The sequence below is a fragment of the Hippoglossus hippoglossus genome, chromosome 3, assembly GCF_009819705.1.
Source record: "Hippoglossus hippoglossus isolate fHipHip1 chromosome 3, fHipHip1.pri, whole genome shotgun sequence".
Lineage (NCBI taxonomy): Eukaryota > Metazoa > Chordata > Actinopteri > Pleuronectiformes > Pleuronectidae > Hippoglossus > Hippoglossus hippoglossus.
This window is the reverse complement of record NC_047153.1, coordinates 6,232,206-6,251,366: the sequence shown is the minus strand read 5'-3', so window position 1 is coordinate 6,251,366 and position 19,161 is coordinate 6,232,206. Positions and strand designations below refer to the sequence as shown.

General features: G+C 40.8%; 2 protein-coding genes across 2 annotated transcripts in view; both read left to right on the top strand.

Moving 5' to 3' along the window:
- Positions 1-845: 845 nt before the first annotated feature.
- Positions 846-17,761, top strand: chrna7a (cholinergic receptor, nicotinic, alpha 7a (neuronal)). The gene is made up of 10 exons (XM_034581431.1): positions 846-960; positions 3,613-3,752; positions 4,199-4,243; positions 6,329-6,438; positions 8,110-8,189; positions 11,421-11,588; positions 11,677-11,871; positions 14,942-15,028; positions 15,388-15,497; positions 16,712-17,761. Exons 1-10 carry the CDS (start codon positions 906-908, stop codon positions 17,189-17,191), a joined length of 1,470 nt encoding a protein of 489 aa, XP_034437322.1. The 5' UTR covers positions 846-905; the 3' UTR covers positions 17,192-17,761.
- Positions 17,762-18,656: 895 nt separating this feature from the next.
- The window catches only part of trip4 (thyroid hormone receptor interactor 4), a 65,471-nt gene continuing 64,966 nt past the window's right edge, over positions 18,657-19,161 (top strand). Inside the window, exon 1 of the mRNA XM_034581310.1 lies at positions 18,657-18,865. Within this exon, the coding sequence (XP_034437201.1) occupies positions 18,786-18,865 (80 nt within the window). The 5' untranslated portion in view covers positions 18,657-18,785. The remainder of the gene's footprint in view (positions 18,866-19,161) is intronic.

Genomic DNA, 19,161 nt, shown 5'->3' with positions numbered 1-19,161 from the left:
ATTATAAAAGTTTGAAGCTTAGTCTGTCCAACTTTTCCCGCTTCCCTGTGCAATCCTTTTAAACTCTGTTTTAAATATAAGTAATAAAGAAATATGCAGATTGCATCCTTTTGTCAAAATTGCATGATATTATGCTTTATAATGCTATATACAAAACACAATGGAGTTTTAGAGGTTTTATTCACTTATAAATGTTCATGTCATGCACACAGAGGGCCCAACCCTCATGGGTTTACAAGACCCCAAAAGGTCCAGTTGCACTTGCATTGTGTTTTACTTTAATATAAAAGTACACATACTTATTATACAACTTGGCCATTAAACATAATATTCCGCCTGTCTCTCCAAAGCTTGGCAAACAAAATCTGCTCATAACAAAGTTCCCTTCCTGACGCACAACTCAAGTTTTTCATCATCATCTCAGAGCCAAAGGAAATTAACATAAATAGAGGACAATCCAGTAAAAAGTATTAAATGTCCCTGCAGAGAGAACAAAGAGAACATCATTCATTAATATGTAGGCTGCAAAAACAGAAAGGGACATAAAAGTCATAAAAAGTATTTGTAGCCAAAATAAACGGAGATACAATTTACATTTTTACATAATATTTTGTTTCTGTGGAGGATTTTTATTTATCGAGTTCATGATCAATGTGAGACAGTTTTTTAATGTTGTCACTCAATGAGACAACAAATCTCACTGTCTGTCAAACAGCAGCCACTCATTACAGGAGGAGTTATTCAATGCACACACACACACACACACACACACACACACACACACACACACACACACACACACACACACACACACACACACACACACACACACACACACTCACACACACACTCTGGGTGAACTGAGGAATCTGGGTGCTCTCCTCTCACTCCTCGCTCGGCTCATCATGGAGTTACTACATTTTGCTCTCGTCGTTGCAGTCGCTGCCTGCACAGTGAAAGGTAGGCTCCACACGCACACTGTCATTTCCACACTCACACAACCTGCAGGATCTTCATCAGGGGATGATGCACTTTCTTTTCTCGCGGCTTTTGCTTTTTTCCCCTGCGTTTAATCACCTCTGGATCGATGTGCAACCCCCCCCTCACACTGCCTGCTGTGCCAAACACAGAGTTTTAGGGGAACATTGTTGTGGTTTGATCACCAGTTTCAACATTTAGGAGAAATATGAGCCAACACAAAGTAAATATGAGTACTATCTATCTATCTATCTATCTAGCTATCTATCTATAACAAAATCAACAATCATCACAATTTAAATTTCATCTATATCCTTGCAGCAAAAGTCCAGTATTTATCCATATAAGGTTCCTCTTGTATTTGAACCTTGTTGAGATCCTGCCTGACAGGAAAATGGGTAAATGATGGCATCTTTACAAATCATGTTAAAACTACTAATGTTAGAGATTATTTTTTCTTAACATGGAAATGCATTCCTAAATATTTAAAGAGAGCGACTTCTGGGATGTTAAAATTTGCACATTTATCTTTATCTCTAGAGTTCAAAGGTAGCAGAGGTGACTTTGTCCAGTTTATTTTGTAACTAGAAACAGTTACAATGTTAAGATGTGTGCAAGCGGGTGGGTTGTGTCAGAAAAGAATAAAAGAACATCATCTGCAAATGAGGAAAACTGATTCTGAGTTGATTATTTTGTTATTGGAGATATTTTTGGAGATAATCATGATATTTCTTGAACATAACTTGCAACCATATGGACTTGACCCAGAAAAGAATGTGTTCACACAGAGTCAAAGCAGATTCTCATGTGGATGTGATGGGATAAGTTTTAGCAAACAAGTCATCTATAGAGTTTTTTTTCCCACTCGTTAATGTTACACTCTATAAATGTAACAACTCTATAAATGTTACACTCTATAAATGTAAAAATGTAATCGTAGTTTTATTTGTAGCCTGATTACAAAACATTTTAAATCATTGATTTTTCATTAGACATCTTGTTGATGTGGACTCTTATTACTGTTTACATCTGTGGCTGGTTTCTCTGTCAGCACCGATCTTCTTGCAGCTTTCACTGACGTTGTGTCTTTTGGAGACTGTCACGCCCAGTTCCTCATTCAAAGACTGAAAAGAAAAAACAAACAAAGATTTCTATGTTTAAAACCAGAGCAACATTGTTCTCCTTGTGCCTTTCACGCTATGTTGCAACACATATTTCTATGTCTGACTTATTTACTTACTTACTGACTTCCCCCTGCTGCCCCCTGTGTTCAGTCTAAATGAAGGAAAACGCTGCAAATTCAAAATCTCTATCCTTAACTAGTGATCAGCTCTTAAAACCCTCCAGACGTGCTGGGTCTCATCAGTTTTACTCAAATCTCCTCTGAATTCTGAATGTTTTAATTGAGGCAGTTATTGTAATGGTAGCCACTCAGGCTCCTCAGGCTGCACTTACTCACTGGCACTTGTTCATTTAGGCTTCACCGAGAGTGAAGTACGGAGAGAGGCAGATGGAGAGAAGTCCTGTACTTAAAGCCACTGTCCATCTTTCTGACATCATTAGCGCTGTTAAATTGGATTAAGACGTAGAAAGGCTTTGCTTCTCTCGTTTCTGGCTCCCAGCGACTTTAGGGATGTTAGTCGTGTGGTCTGATGGGCAGTAAATCAACTGAGATGTATTACAGAGGCATCTCGGGACACTTACACACATTTTTGTCATCTGGCTGCTGCACAGATGGAAATTTGATTATGGTCGGATTGGGAGGGGGGGCGGGGCCACATGGGATTGGGACATGGACAAAAACGTGCTTTCAGCTCATCTTTCAGTACGTCTTTCATGTAAGAAGCGGATGTAACGGAGAACAGAGGAACGGGGCGATGCCCACAGACAAGCAGCTCCCTGCCGAATCATCGGGATAATGGGCCTGTCACAGGTGGTCTAGGATAATTGGACCGTGGCCGCATCAGTGAAGTGAAATGCTGCTAAAAAGTGCTCCATAACTCAAGAGGGTGTTAAAATGAGGCTCAGGTCTGATTAGAGATTGTAGAGGACTCTGTATTTGGATGATTGCCTTTTCTGGGCAGCATATGTTTTATCACTTTGTTAGAATAGGCCATAATTTAAGTTTATATATATATTTATGTATGTATTATTTAATTCTTTTAGATTCTTTTAAAAATAATATTTAATATGAGCGAGTTCTGAGTGCCATAATGAAAAATTAGCCAACTTTGCCTTAAATTTTCTCAGAAACTCTACAGGTTGGCTGCCGGCGAATCACAGGGGCCAACCTACAGAGACAAACAATCACTCACATTCAGTTTAGAGTCTCCAATGAACCGAACCTGAATCTGCATGTCTCTGGACTTTGAGAGGAAGCTGGAGCTCCGAGCTTCCACCCGGGAACCTTCTTGCTGTGAGGTGACAGTTTGAACCCCTGCACCACCAGTCTGCCCCATTTAAGTTCAATTTTATATTTGATAAATGTTTGTTTTTCAGGACGGCTGTGTGAATGGAAGCTTGGCCGTGAAACTAACAACTGAATCCTCATTTGATGTGATCTACAGTGTCAGTCTTTCTCATTTTTTTCTGAAGTGATGATGAAAATATATCCACTGTCTCCGTCGTCTGTAGTTTCTCATCAGGGACCAAACCAGCGACGACTGTACAAAGAGCTGTTGACTTCATACCAGCGACTGGAGAGACCAGTCCACAATGATAGTCACACCCTCACTGTGAGCCTCGGCCTCAGCCTCATGCAGATCATTGATGTGGTGTGTAAATAACAGCTCCTCATACATGTAATCTGTCATCATCAGTTAACATTATCAGTATCTCCTTCCTTTGCATCTAAAACCAACTCTTTCATTTATTTTAGTCAACTCTTTTTCTAATTGATCCAGGTTTTGCATCTTTTATGAACACAAACATTTGGTAGAATTTTCAAAGCGTAATTGATGCAAAAAGCTTTAGCACGGCTGATAAATAAAACTGGAGACACAGGTGAAGCTGGTTGTTGTAGAAACTCCCGGAGCATCATCATTTATTCTGTTTTACACTTGTTTGACTTGTAGCAGCCATTTCTTTTCATTACTATTGTCCTGAGAGGTGAAGCTAGAGTGTAATATATAATACTGAGTAGCATGATTATGCCTTCATACATTTTTCAATAAAAATATTAAACATATAATATTAATAAATATCATGTTCTTTCTAACAGGATGAGAAGAACCAGATTTTAACCACCAACATTTGGCTTCATCTGGTAAGACCTTTCCCTGCACTTTGTTAAAAAGTCACAGAAAAGATGATTTGCAAAACTATATTTTACTACACTTTTAATGATAAATCCATCTATTTCCTATACGTACTTCACAAGATTCTGAAGTTTACCTGAGCATGTTAAGGGCGAGTGAGCCACACTAATTATTACATTTAGGTCAAGTTTATGAGCTGTAGAATTGTTGGTATTGGTGAATTCAAATCCAATCAGATTTGGCCATCAGCTCAATCAGCCAATCATGTCGCTGTGACAAACTTCAAATCTGTTCTCCTCTCTGTCGCTGTCAGCTGTTATTTTAGTGATTTGCTGTGACCCCCCCTCCACCCCCATCACCTTCAGTCTCCATATCCAGTTTCCTGGTGGAGCCCTTATCTCTCCTCTGGTCCTCAACATTTTCTAGATCCCATCAACCCCCACCGGTTTCTATACTCCGGGGGGGGTTACTATATTATGCACAGCCTCACCATCTTATTTATGTCACATTACTTTCACCTCTTATCGTGCACGGCAATACATTTCGTACGTTTTTCAATTAAAGTCTCTCCTGATTGAATTGTATCCGTCTCCTCATCAAATTCCCAACGAGAGCGATTCAGGATTTTCCCCTAAATGTCAAACTTATCTTTTTAAGGTATTCAATGTGTCCAAAGCTAATATAGTACGTTGAAATGTTTTGTAATGGTCATAAAACTTGTTTATCACGTCAGCTGGTATCCAGCATTTTCATTTTCATCTTCCATCGGAGCAGTCGGCTCCTTTCTCCTCCACGTAGTGAGACCAACACAGATGTTTTATCGCGGCCTGTCTGTCGTGTGACACTGGTTCCCTGCATCAAGGCCGTTTGGTCCGTTTTAAATCACCATGTGGAATCACAGCAGCAAAATAGACTCCAGCATCCTCAGTGGTCTTTCAGCGTCAATCTACAGTTTGTTGGCTCTGTTTTCCTGTGTTAGTATCATGTCTAATGCCTCAGGATAGCATCGGAATTAACAAAATGCAAATGTGGCATTTAGAGAATAATGAAGTGGCCTCAGGTTTGGTTCCAGACATCATGATAGTGCTTTGTTGGAAACAGCTGGGTGGTTGCCTGCATGACAAATGACTGTGTATCTATAAAAGCCTGGTACGCTTGTGTTTCTACCACAGCGGCCTCTCCTGGTGACGTCACTCAGCTCCATTACTGGCTTGATGGGATGTGTAGCATCTAGAATCACTCACAGCAACATTTACGATTTCAGTGCTGAGGATTTTCAACAAGCAGCGTTTTTCAAACCCAGACAAGACAAGAACTGATGCAACCAAAAGGCCTCACACCCAGAAAACTAAATATCTATTGTATGCAGTGCTTTGAAGAATGTACCATTAAACAAATGCATGGCTCAACACAGGAGGACTAAGCTCTTTGTTCAAGACTCAGCACTTTAGCTACATATGAAGGATATGGGACAATCCAGATGTCCCATATCCTTCTTGTGGCCAGGACAAAATGGATATGAGCCTAAAGTGGATTGTAAAACAGCACATGTGGTAAATAGTAAATATGGCCCTTATAGCACACAACTAATTCAGGCCACCTTTGGAACCTGTGGTTGAAATGCAGTATCTCTATGGCTTACTTGTGGCCCAGATCCAGCCTTTACTAGTGATATAAGAAAATTCTGTTTGATAATTTGATAAAACATTGACTCTAAAATCTCCATCGCAGATAAACCAGGTAGGATGAACACAAAGTTGTCGAACTTCACTCTGCACCCTAGAGTGTTTCTAAAAACCTCTGCACACATCGTCCAGCACACAAACAATAAATGGTGTCAGTATATTGTAGAAGTGTTTGAGGAGGACTCACTAATGACATGGTGTAATTGTGAAGTAGCTCCAGAGCATCAACACATCACACAAGAGCAGACCCATTCCAAACAGGCAGGATCAGAACAGACCAGTTCAACCAATTACACCAACTGTCACTGCCACTAAAAACACACCGTTGTTAATTTCCAGCTCGAGACACAGATCTGGGAACAGGTTTGAGGGATGTGTTAAAGCATGTTATGTGTCTGTATCCCACAGTATTGGAATGATGATTACCTCCAGTGGAATCCAGAGGAGTATCCAGGGGTGACCCATGTGAGATTTCCAGAAAATCTCATTTGGAAGCCAGACATTCTGCTCTATAACAGGTAGGCAGCGGGAGCTGAAGCCAGCAGATCTGCCGGCTGCTGCACTGTAATTGGATATGCATCGTGTCAGATGTGCACAATATGATTTGGAGGGGGGGGGGGGGCTCAGAGTCTCAGAGGGATGAGGCATTTTTGTATTTTTGTATTCCAGAGTTAAAAGCAAGATTGGAACAATGACTGTGAGACTGCGGCACAACGGACACCACAGATCTGATGTTGTTAGTTTTGGCTCCTCATGCAAGAAACACAACTATACAAACAGATTCATTATCAAGTGGCCTTTACCAGAGATATAAGATCATCTGTGGCTTTTACAATTTGTTTTTATCTGGTGGAATTGGTTCACAGTCGTGTACCAAAAGCCGAGTTTGGAGCGGGCTGTTTGCTTGACCTGCGATGATGCTGGTCGCAGCTTTCTTTCTGAAACTGTAAAAAGTGACGTGCTGCAAGATTCAGTCCACAGAAGCCTGAAGCTGCACCCCCGCCGCTGCACAAACAGCCGTTCACCTGTTGATTCAAAGTTCAGTGGAGCTCGACTCAGAACTCACAACCGGAACTGGAGAATGAGTTGTCGTTGCTGTTGTTGAGATCGACACTGGCTCCTCGGTTGATGAATCCCAGCCGCTGCTACAGAGTCAAAGTTTATTAATATTGAATGTATCACATCAAATATCAAATCGCTCTCGAAATATTCAAGTCGACAAAATATCAGAACTTTTTCTAGATTTCTTTCGTCCCATTTAAAGGAAAATATACTTTTTGGGTCCAATATTGAGGCTGCTACATTTGTTATGTTTTCATCACAGCTCATTGCTGACCACCAGGAGTTGAGGCTCTGTGGTGTGAATTTCCTCTTTTCGCTCTTTGGTGTCAATTTTGTGAATGAAATTGGTCCACAAATGAGACAAGAGAAGACAAGATGAAACTTTATTGATCTGGAAGGAAATTCCTTCCTTCCAGATCAATAAAGTGGGGATTTTAATGGGCATTGATTTAGCTAACGATGATCAAATCTCTGGATCCAATCAGAACACAAACGAGGACAGGCAGAAAGAGCAGGAGAACCAAGATGTAACAGAAGAACTGTCCATATCCCTCACAAGTTCTGTTCTGTTCGTCAAGAAATAAATCATTTAGACAAAAATGTGTCAGGAAGATGGAAGAAAGAGCATTTTCTGATGTGTCCCTCCTGGTCAATGCCAAAGAGATCACCATTAATCAATCTGCAAATGAAAGATGTGAACCAATCACATTAGAGGGACTCTGCCCTCCATCAGCTAATGAAGGGGAAAGCATTGTACTGCATTCGTCTCTGCCCCGTGGTTTGAAACTCTTTGAATCAGTTGCCGCTGCAAGTTAAGTTTGTCAAGCAACTCCAGCTCACCCCTGGTGGCAGGGGAGAACGAGGGTAACCACCGAGTAACCGTCCCCAGGGAAACGCTGCATCCGCCGTGACTCCTCTCGTGCTCTGAACCTGCTGCAATAAATTACAGTTGGAGAAATATTTGTATTTTTCCTCGTGGCTGTTTGTTGCATCCTCATAATTTATAGCTCTTCTCAAAAAAAGTCTGTATCTGTGTATGAATTTATTATGGTGTTTTCCACCAAAGCTGAACTCGGGTTGAACAATAACCCAGTAGACACTGATGGAGTTCTCTGTTAAACCCACAGTGCAGACGAGAGGTTCGATGCTACGTTCCACACCAACATCTTGGTCAACTCCTCGGGTGGCTGCTCTTACATACCTCCAGGTGAGAATCACAATCTCACTCAGCACTCACAAAAATCACATTGGAAGTATTTGATGTTGGATCAATGCTTCATTCCTCAGATATTTTAACACATGGAGATATTTTAAACAGCAGCAGAAGCTGAGCAACTGAGATAAATAACTTATAAGCAGAATCTAAATTTAAAAAATGACAAGCTACACAACTAAACCTTTATTTTATTTCCAGCATCTAAAAGAAAATATGGGAATATGATATATGATGGGAAGTAAAACAGGGGTTTCCAAACATTTCAGCCCCCGGCCCCCAAAAGTAACCGTGCCAGACACATGCAACCAGCATTATTTTTATTTGAGTTATAGTTCATGTTGCAATGTTTCCTGTGTTGCTGTAAACTGACCTGCTGCAGCTGAAGCCGCCACTAATCTGTCATCATCACCTCTGCAGTCGCATGGAGACAAAGAAAACCACAGAGTTATTTAAAATGTGACTAGTGTACGGCTGGTTTCTCTTTGTCTTAGATGAATAAACTTACATAAAATGACTTTAGGTCTGTGGGAGAAGAAAGAGCACGGAGACTGTTTGTTCTTTCTGACTTTCCAGCTTCAGAACCTCAGACAACTGACCACTGACCATTTAAAAAATGAAGGAAAACTGATTTATTGTTTACTGAAGTATTGTTGTAGCTTTTAACAATTATGGCTAAAATATTGTATAAATAGTATTTGATAGAAATCCTCTTTGACTCTCCTTCTATGTCTCATGACCCCTCAGAGGTGTGGTACATACAGTAAAAGTTAGATGGTGAATCTGGCTGGAATTAAATTGGATCATTTGTTTTAAATGTAAATTAAATATCCTGTGTCCTGTGTAAGAAAAAAGCTGAAACCAGAGGAAAGAATTATATATTTTTATTTTGGTTTGTTTTATATTTAATGTGGGCATCCTCTGTTGTTTTTGCATCTAACTGATTACCATTAGTTGTCCACATTGATTCCTTACAGCCAGTGGAATGTGCATATGTTTTTAAGATCAGCACAGAAAGCCCAATAGACACACAAAGTGAGAGCACTTCCCAGAGTGGTCTGAGACTTTTGGCCTCCAGTGTAAAGTGCTAATGGGTAAAACAGGTGATGGGGAACGAATCTGAAATGTCAGGAGACTCAGTGCGAGTCCAAAGTTCACAGATATTGTTACACAAGATATAAACAGAACTGTTGTTGCTGTAACAAATGTCATTGACCTGCCATTGGAAAAAACTCTAAAACAGACAGAAATCTGTTTTATTGTTTAAAGAAATAAAACTTTTGCAACAAACATTGCCTGTTAAACTATGTAGTATAGGATTTAGGGATCTTGTTGTGTTTTATTTGGCTTCGAATGAGCCTTTAATCTACATTGAGTGGGTTCTCTTCCACAGCGACCACCATGTTGCAGTGCCCTGTTTCTACAGTAGCCCAGAAAGGACAAACTAAATATTGGCTCTGCACCCCCCCACTGAACTATTCTGTAAATGAACTGTCCCGTGCTGTGTCATGTTTGTTGTTTGTACGACTGAATATCAAAGACGATGATTCTCAGTCGATGCATTCTGACACAAAGAAATGTGCAGAGTCTATATAGCTTTTTAAAATCTGAGAGCAACGTGTGAGACTTAACTCACAAGTCACTGGAGACCTGTGAACATCTGGAAAGTATTAAGCCTCTCGCGAGAAAGAGAATTTAACCTTTCTGAGGCCTGACATCATCTTTCACAGGAAACAACATGTCAGTCGTGTTATGTGTTCTTTGAGGGGACCTCCAGCTGTGGAACGTGTGAAACATAACTGAGAAGATAGTTTACAGCAAAATCACAATAACAACCTCCCCTTCTTTTGTTTTAAAAGAAAAAAAAACTAAGACGAGTATATCTTGAATTATATCAAACTAACATGACCACACACAGAGAAACTTGTCCATTCCACGTCCCAACCTTGACATCTATGAACCAAACTGGATTTTAAATAATCATCTGACTGTATATAAAGACGTCTCTGCTTCCTGAAGCCAAAATATTCCCATCGGGGGTGGAGCTGTGGTAGCGAGGTCCTGCCCAAATACACGCTTGAGTCAGTCTCAGCTGTCAATCATGATGTTTCACCACGTTTGCATAATTTAAATAACTGATTAAAAACAAACTTAATGAGAAAAATGAGCACTTGAACAGTATAAGAACTATTTAAACTGAGTGTATATCAGTTAAATGTCGAATTGCTGTTGTGACCTCTCAGTGTTTTCAAATGGTCTCGCTCCAGTTTAATGTCAACTGTTCCAAACCCACGGATCCATCACTGTCACAGGGGCTTTGAGCTGTGAAGCACTTTCCCTGATCAAGCCCCCACTGACACACGTGTGCCAGATCTCTGCGGTCAATGAGAGATCAATGACATTTTCTCCCCGAAACCATCAGTTCTTTTGTATGTACACGTGCGCGCACGTACACGCACATCAATGCATTGACACTGAGGGCTCTCCTGCCAGAGCTGGTGATTACTGCTCTGCCTGGCAGGCTCCTATCCCCCTGTTATTCCCTGACCACACAGAAGCCTGCTACACCTCAGCATCGGAATCAATACCAGCGTAAATAGCTCCATCACTGAAGTTCTTCTGCATCGATCGCCTCTGCCTCCAGCAAATTGCCTCGCAACTTTGTTCCAAACGAGCCCTTTATTAAATGCCATATTGGATCAAAACAGCGATTCGCCACTGGTACTGCATTAAATGAATACAACCACTATGCAGATATGAGCTCCCCCCTTACATTTGTCTTTTTCAATGAGGTTCATTGCAGTAAACTGGAGTCATTCTATTTGTCCGCTCCCCATTCATCCCTGCTGAGGTTTATAATCACTGAGACAGAGCAGAAACCTTGGTTACTGCCAAGGTCTCATATCTTTCTGACATACGGAGGCAAATTAGTTTGTTGTCAGCCTCTGCTGAAGGATTACTGCCACTTTCATCTAATTGTCATATTGGATTTTTTTTTCTCACTCTCGTTAGGATGGATGACACTTGAACTCCCAAATCGTCCCTGAGTAAAACCTCCTCTCAAGCAACCGTCATTTCTTTTTTCAATCTCCCACTTGTTTACCACTGTGTGTTTGTAGACACTCTTGAGAATCTCATTACGTCCACGTGTCCTTCTCTTCAGTAGACACATGAAGCACAGTGCACATCAAAGCCTGATCTTGTCACGTTTCGAACCCACAACAGGGATCTTCAAGAGCACCTGCTACATCGACGTGCGCTGGTTCCCTTTTGACGTGCAGAAATGTGAACTGAAGTTCGGCTCCTGGACGCACGGGGGCTGGTCAGTGGACTTGAAGATGGTGGAGCCAGATATCACTGCCTACACCGCCAACGGAGAGTGGGATCTCGTTGGTAAGAGGGACCAGGGGCCTGTAAAGTGCAGAGAATGGTTTTCACTGCAGTTCCGCTGTAGTAGATTGTGTTTTGTTTGACCTCACAGAGGTTACAGGACAGAAGAACAAACGTATCTACGACTGCTGTGTGGAGCCGTACTACGACGTCACCTTCACCCTGGTGATGCGGAGACGGACCCTCTACTACGGCCTCAATCTGCTCATCCCCTGTGTCCTGATCTCCACTCTGGCTCTGCTCGTCTTCCTCCTGCCTGCTGACTCTGGAGAGAAGATCTCACTGGGTCAGAGGAATACACCCACACACACACTCTCACACACACACACTGTTTACACACACACTCTCACACACACACACTCATGTCGTTAGTTGCAGCACAGAAATCTGAAAATATTTATTCCCTGAGGGTTTTTGAAAATTCATTAAATCAACTTTTCTTTTCATTAATTACTGCTTTAGTTCAAATAAAATCTATAGTGCATGTGTCAGATTGGTAATTTTGTAATATAGTTAAATTGTCAGTAATAGTATTAAATACGTGTGATTATGTGTTGGGTTGCCTTCAATTTTAAGGTTGGTTTATATCTTTGCTCCAACATATGTGTAAAATATAAACTAATATTACTAATAAACTAATAATAATTTAAAATACTTTGCTCCAGAACCCTCAGAGAACAGTTTACGTGCAACATAAGTTGGAAAACAAACAAATCTGGACGACCCTTGTCAGGTACTTTATGTGATCTGCCTCTTGAGCTGCAACAAAACACAGTGAATAAAAGTCTCATCTTCACCCGAGTGCTGGAGTTGATTTGAAAAGAGCAGAAAGGTAAGAATTTCTTAAAACCACTTTCAAACGTAGATGTACAGTATTTTAATCCCTCTACAGATTTTTACTGAAACTTGAATTATTTCACAAGACAAATTAACTAGATTCTTTCTCTTTGCTCTTCTCCATGTACCGTGGCTGCACATTCATCAGAAACATCCCTCTGTACATTTTCTGGCTCTATAAGACGATTTCAACTGTAAAATGAGTTTGGCAGACGGCCTCTGTGCACCTCACCGACCTGAAATGCACTTGTCAGTCGATATTTCATGCTGCCTTTGCTCTGGTCGGTGGAATAGTGCTCGGTCGAAGCCAGTTATTCAGCTCAGATCCTGACGGGTCTTAGGACGGATGCTGCTGCACATCATCTTAGACACTTTTGAATCATTTCTGGATGTTGGCTCTTCTTCTTTTGTTGACGTATATATTTACTTCCCTCTGTTCTCTCTCAGTCGTTTCCAAAATATTTCACGCTACTGTAACTGTGAAAAATGACAAGACCATTGAAATGTCATCATTTTCCGAGCATAACTTAGGTGCCACACTGAGGTGACTGTGATCTGTATGTGGTAACTGTGTCCTGTTAAAGAAAATGTACACTGTGTGTGGGGATGGATGGATGGAAAGGTTTCCCTTTTGCAAATCATCGGAGGCATTAGAGTCACAGCTGGACTCCTCCATTAAACACTGCGCCAGAGCCAGATGTGTTGGCGTGTTTGCATGTGTGCATGTGTGCATTCCATGGGAACTGGAACTGGACATGTGGAGTATGCTCATGCAAAGACTGTTATGAAAACCTTACTGCTCCTCATCAGATGTTTTGAAATGGTTCTATACTATAGTTCATAGCAAACATAAGCCGTGTGTGTGTGTGTGTGTGTGTGTGTGTGTGTGTGTGTGTGTGTGTGTGTGTGTGTGTGTCTGTGTGTGTGTTCACAGATGTACAGTATATGAAGTCACTACATCAGACCAGTCGCTCGTTCACGACTTTATTCCAGAACGGTGAACCCTCGTTGAGAAATGCATTTAATTTGAATAAAACTCAGCGGTCCAGAGAATTATGATTTGTAAAATGCACAAATGGATCAACTTTGTGTGTGAAGCTTTAGTCTCATCTCTGCACTTTGGATCCATTTACCAAGCATGTCTGCCTTCATCAGCGAAATCAAAATAACACACAATTTACTGCACGTCAACACAAAAATAATTCACCTGCATTATGTCTTATCAAGTGTAATTAAGGCGTTTATGTCTATTTTAATATGAGTGTCGGAAAAGTTGTTTGTAATATGAGATTCATCATATTTCACAGAAGTTCAATAATGTGTTTAAAGGATCCATTAGAAATCACAAAGAAAAAATAAATTTGTCCCATATGGCATCTCATAGCAATAATGACGATATATATATAAATAACCTTTATTTATGTAGCACTTTACTTAACAATGATTCAAAGTAAAATGAAAATCCGACAAAGGAACATGAGCAGACGAAAACCGAAAAAGATCAAATAATGAGTTAAGTAGGATTAGTTGGTGTAAATAAGAGCCAATGTCAAACATTTGAAAAGCACGAAGCAGCAGCAGCAGAAGCAATCAGGACAAACGGCCTTTAAGTGTTTACAGTCGTCAAGTCTCCATCAACAAGCATGTGCCTCTTAACCCTGCTGAGAAGTTTAGTAGAACAGGAAGAGGCGGCGGCTTAACGATGTCAACTCATCAGTTAAAACTCTCCAGTTGATCCAACCACAGTGTTTTTCTCACTCGTGTTTTAAAGTCCCCTCTTTCTCTGGTGTGGTGACGTGATCAGCTTTAACAGCTCCGCACTTCTGGTTTCAGGGATTCTCCTTCACACTTTGTTCCGGTGGAGAATCCCAGTGTGGGAGAGAAGAGTAACATCTGAAACAAGCCGGAATTAACATGAGAATATAAAGCATCGCAAATGCCTTGAATGAATCGGACTTCATGTAAAATACGAACATAATGTGAACGACAGAATAAAGAGTCTAAAAACTTAATTTATTACAGAGTATTTTTTAAATAATGAAACTGTATCTCTTAATTATAAAATCCAACTTCTGCAGGTCCCAAAAAATCATAATTGTGTGACTCGAACATGTCTTCTTCTATGTCCTCGGATAAACTACAGCAGTGTCCCACAACCTGGGGCCCGCGGGTCAAACCTGGCCCAGCTGCAACATCTGTCCTGCCAGATGTCAAAACCAGCCCACCAGCAATTACGCCTGTCCCGCCAGATCATTTCGATCATTTGATTATTTTTATTTCACCGTATCGGACTGAGACACAGACATTGACGGCAGTAGTGAGCGCTAATGTCTGTCTTGGCGGCAACTTGCACAGATTCACTCCCTGTTTGGCAACTTGTAAAAGCACAAAGTTCGTTTGGTTGCTGCCAGGTTTTATACCGAGTAGAATTACAGAGCTTTTACCTTGAAAAGTTGAATGTAGAACGATTGGGTGAAGTTGAGCTGAAGCCCTAACTGAGATGTGCTTTCCCTCCCCAGGCATCACAGTGCTGCTCTCCCTGACTGTCTTCATGCTGCTGGTTGCAGAGATTATGCCTCCCACATCCGACTCAGTGCCTTTAATAGGTAAGCCAGGCTCAAGTTGAACGCAGTCGCTATGGGTGTCATCTGCTATCAATGGGGGGGGGACACGGCTGAGAAATTGAATAGTCCTTTTTTCATCAGGAGTTGTCATATCACAGTGTAATTAGGTTTAAGCAGCTCTACACTACTTTTTATTTAGTGATTGGAGTCACCATATTTCAAACAGTTGCATTTCTCTGACAAACATAAAGGGAGTCGCTCGTTTGAGGCAAGAAGACAGATTTACTCTCTCGGGCTGTGAGCTTGGCTTTTTCCTTTTGAACCCGTTTGTTTTCTCAACATGACTTTTACTGCATGATGCAAATGTTGCCTCGCTTCTCCTCTGTTTCCTCTGCACCCAGCTCAGTACTTTGCCACGATCATTGTCATCGTCGGCGTCTCAGTCATCGCTACAGTTCTGGTTTTACAGTTTCATCACCACGACCCCAACGGAAGCAAGATGCCCAAATGGGTGAGTTTTCGTGTCATGTTACACGCTCAGTGAAACTCTGTGATCTCATTAACAGCACTTAAGCCATGTGCTTCTCAGACACAACCCAGAACTGTGGAGTGCATTATGACTATTATGATAAATTCAGAACATTTGCTTTTGATTATGACACTTTTTACATTGTTATATTTCCTCTGATCTCCTACAGTTTCCAAAACGCTGTTCAGGCAATGCACTACGTTTTGACGCACACAAGCACAAACATCAACCTGCACTGTTTCTATGAGTTTTATTGCTGTTCTTTCACAATTAAATTAAATGTCATTGATCTTATCTGAGTTTTTGCTTTGCAGCGATATAAAACTAATTATCTACATAAGAAGGAATCGGCGCTGCGGTCACCTACTTAACAAGGGGCGACTCTGTCTCCCACAGCCGGTGTATATTAATAATCCACAATATCAAAGTAAACACACGTTCCTTTAAAACAATTCATTTTTATTGTTCATTACATTACAATCTACCAGGAAGAGTCTGGCTTGTGTCTTTTATAAACATCACTGACACAGTGAGGTCTTCAAATATAATGAAAAGCTTCAGAGTCAAAGAATACGACAATTCAGAGGGAAGTGTAATACAAATACTTTCTGCAGCGACATGGTTTTACTTTTACTACTTGAACTTTATAATTTAAACTGTTCAATTTGTGAAACAAGAAATAATTAATACCTGATGACCAATCAGAGACCGTTATTTTCTGCAGGTCCTTTCTACGGTGGCAGCCATGTTTTTTTTTACAGTAGCCCAGACTGAAATAAAACTAAACACCTTTTGAGTTTTTATTACAACTGAAGGTTTCCACAGGTTCTCCTTCATGTTTGGAAGGGGAGGGGGAGGTGAGAGGTATTCAGCTGCAACATGCAACTTCACCACTAGATGTCCCTAAATCTTACACACTAAACCTTTAATGACAAAGAACTCGTCCACCATCCAGGCATCCACTACCTTGCCCACAATAAAACACTGGAACAGCTTCCTGGATCCTGTGTTTAAATGTGCAACACCACCACAAACAAAACAGCTTTTTCAGTCAATTTTGTACCCTACCTAACAAGTAGAGCACCTCTCTGAGAATGTTGAGCTGATTCTTACCCAACAAATTCGACTTTATGAAGACTGGCTGCATCCCCAGTCTTTAATTTAAATAATTGAATTATGTTGTTTGACCCCAAAAGACCCGTGTGATCCTGCTGAACTGGTGCGCCTGGTTCCTGCGCATGAAGCGTCCTGGTGAGGATCGAGTCCACTCAGCCTGTCACAACAAGGCCCAGCGGAGCAGCCTGAGCAGCATGGATCTCAATGCCAGCACCCCGGCCTCCCAGTCCACCAACGGCAACATCGCCGTTGCCCTGTGCGGACGCCAACCTGGATGCGCAGGTGAGGAGGAGATACTCCTCCCCAAAGCTCAGGGCTCCTTGGCGGGCGGCGTGGAACCAGAGCTGGCCAAGATCCTGGAAAAGGTGCATTACATTGCCAAGCGCTTCCACGACCAAGACGAGAATGAGTTGGTGTGCAATGAGTGGAAATTTGCCGCGGCTGTGATTGACAGGCTTTGTCTCATGGCTTTCTCAATCGTCACAATCCTCTGCACCATCGGAATCCTCATGTCTGCACCCAACTTTGTCGAAGCCATTTCTAAGGACCTTTCCAATTAAGGGCCTCCTTTGAAAACACAGTAAATGCCTGATTGGAAGTCAAAATTTAAACCAACCACAATTGGCACGGAGGATCAATTTGTAAACTCATGGGGCAGAAATTTGGATTCAGTCACGTTGTACACGACCAAACATTTAAACAAATTAAGGGCTTGGTGGAAATGAGTAGCTTTTGCCTTTTATATAACAATATACACTTAAATATACAAGTTAACATTGACTGAAAAACAATTAAACTGCAGATCATAGTGTGAGTAATGTAGTTTGCTGACTGACAGAGAATGCCACTGTGGTTTGTTATGTGATGTTTACCTGTGTATTCGTCATAATGTGTCTATACTACGATACAAAATATATTCCATGTATGAAATGTAACAACTACAATATCCTGCATTGAAATAAATCAGTTGTATCACATGAATACTCTTTACATATTTTGTGATGTCAAATACTTTTCTATTAAGACAAATTATTGTTGATTATCACCATAAGCATAACCACAAACCTTAATTTAACCATCGTCCTATTACACATGTTTCTTCCTTTTGGTGATAATTAAAGAATGTATCTGTAAAAGAATGTTTTTAATGTCAGCTAATTTCAATTGTTTTTGTTTTGTTTTTGTAAACAGCTGTACTGTGGTGTTAAACAAATAAATGTATCTTTTTTTATTTTAATGGGACAGCATTTTAAGTGTTTTCTTCTTAATCTTCTGTTCGACTTCCCATGTAGGAAATAAAACCTCTTTTTCCAGGCTGCCTTTTGGGACTGAAGGATATTAAATGCCATCTGTATTTCACTCTATTACCAAACTGCCATCTAGTGACTGAACTTAGCACACACACCCAATTACACCTGAGCAGTACTCATTAGTCGATCCTTGGACAATGTCGACCGATAGATAGAAAGATAGATAGATAGACAGATAGACAGATAGACGGATAGATAGATAGATAGATAGATAGATAGATAGATAGATAGATAGATAGATAGATAGATAGATAGATAGATAGATAGATAGATAGATAGATAGATAGATGGATAGACATATAGACGGATAGACGGATAGACAGATAGATAGATAGATAGATAGATAGATAGATAGATAGATAGATAGATAGACAGATAGACAGATAGACGGATAGATAGATAGATAGATAGACAGATAGATAGATAGATAGATAGATAGATAGATAGATAGATAGATAGATAGATAGATAGATAGATAGATAGATAGATAGATAAATAGATAGATAGATAGATATGAACGTGAACTAGTTCATTTTAAGTGTGAACTAGCACAACACTGCTTGAGAGTAACTATGATAAATAGAGAATCCACTGATCCCTGCTCCAGTCCAGCAGGTGGCGGTAATATGTATAAGCTGGTTTGCCAACTGCCAATAAACCTAAAAGAAGAAGGTGGCCGGAACCTTTCATCCGCGGCTTATGTTTTTTCCGGATGGAATTCCGTGCTGCCACGCGTTAGTGTGCGACGTTGTTATTCCTCCGACTGGAAACTCGCTGACGTTCACGTCGTTGTATGAAGTTCCGGATCAAACTTCATACAGTTTGAAGTGATTTCGAGGTAAACATGTCGGACGCGCTGCTGCGGTGGATCCTGGACCAGTTACACCACGTGTTCGGACTGGAGGCGTGTGACGACATCGTCCAGTAAGAGACATTGAAGCTGCGAAACACCGGCTGTCAACGAGCTAACGATGCTAAAGCTAACTCTAGCTGCGACGTGTTTGAGTAATACGAGTAAATGAGAAAATGGTTAAAATTGTATATCTGTGGGTTGAATACGTTGTTTTCCTCTGATGCAGCTGAAGAAGTTTGGTTTCACAGCAGCTATTAAACAGTCTGACACGTTTATCTTCTTATCACTGCCTGAACTACCATTAAATTATTATTTTCAAGGTGACACATTTGTCATATCGAGCTTTTGGGGCCGACTAAAGTATCTT

Bases quoted from the DNA above. Each gene is read 5' to 3' on its own strand.
- chrna7a (XM_034581431.1), top strand. From the start codon at position 906: ATGGAGTTACTACATTTTGCTCTCGTCGTTGCAGTCGCTGCCTGCACA. The intron at 961-3,612 runs GTAGGCTCCACA...CGTCGTCTGTAG, and splicing joins CGCTGCCTGCACAGTGAAAG to TTTCTCATCAGGGACCAAAC. The intron at 15,029-15,387 runs GTAAGCCAGGCT...CTCTGCACCCAG, and splicing joins CGACTCAGTGCCTTTAATAG to CTCAGTACTTTGCCACGATC.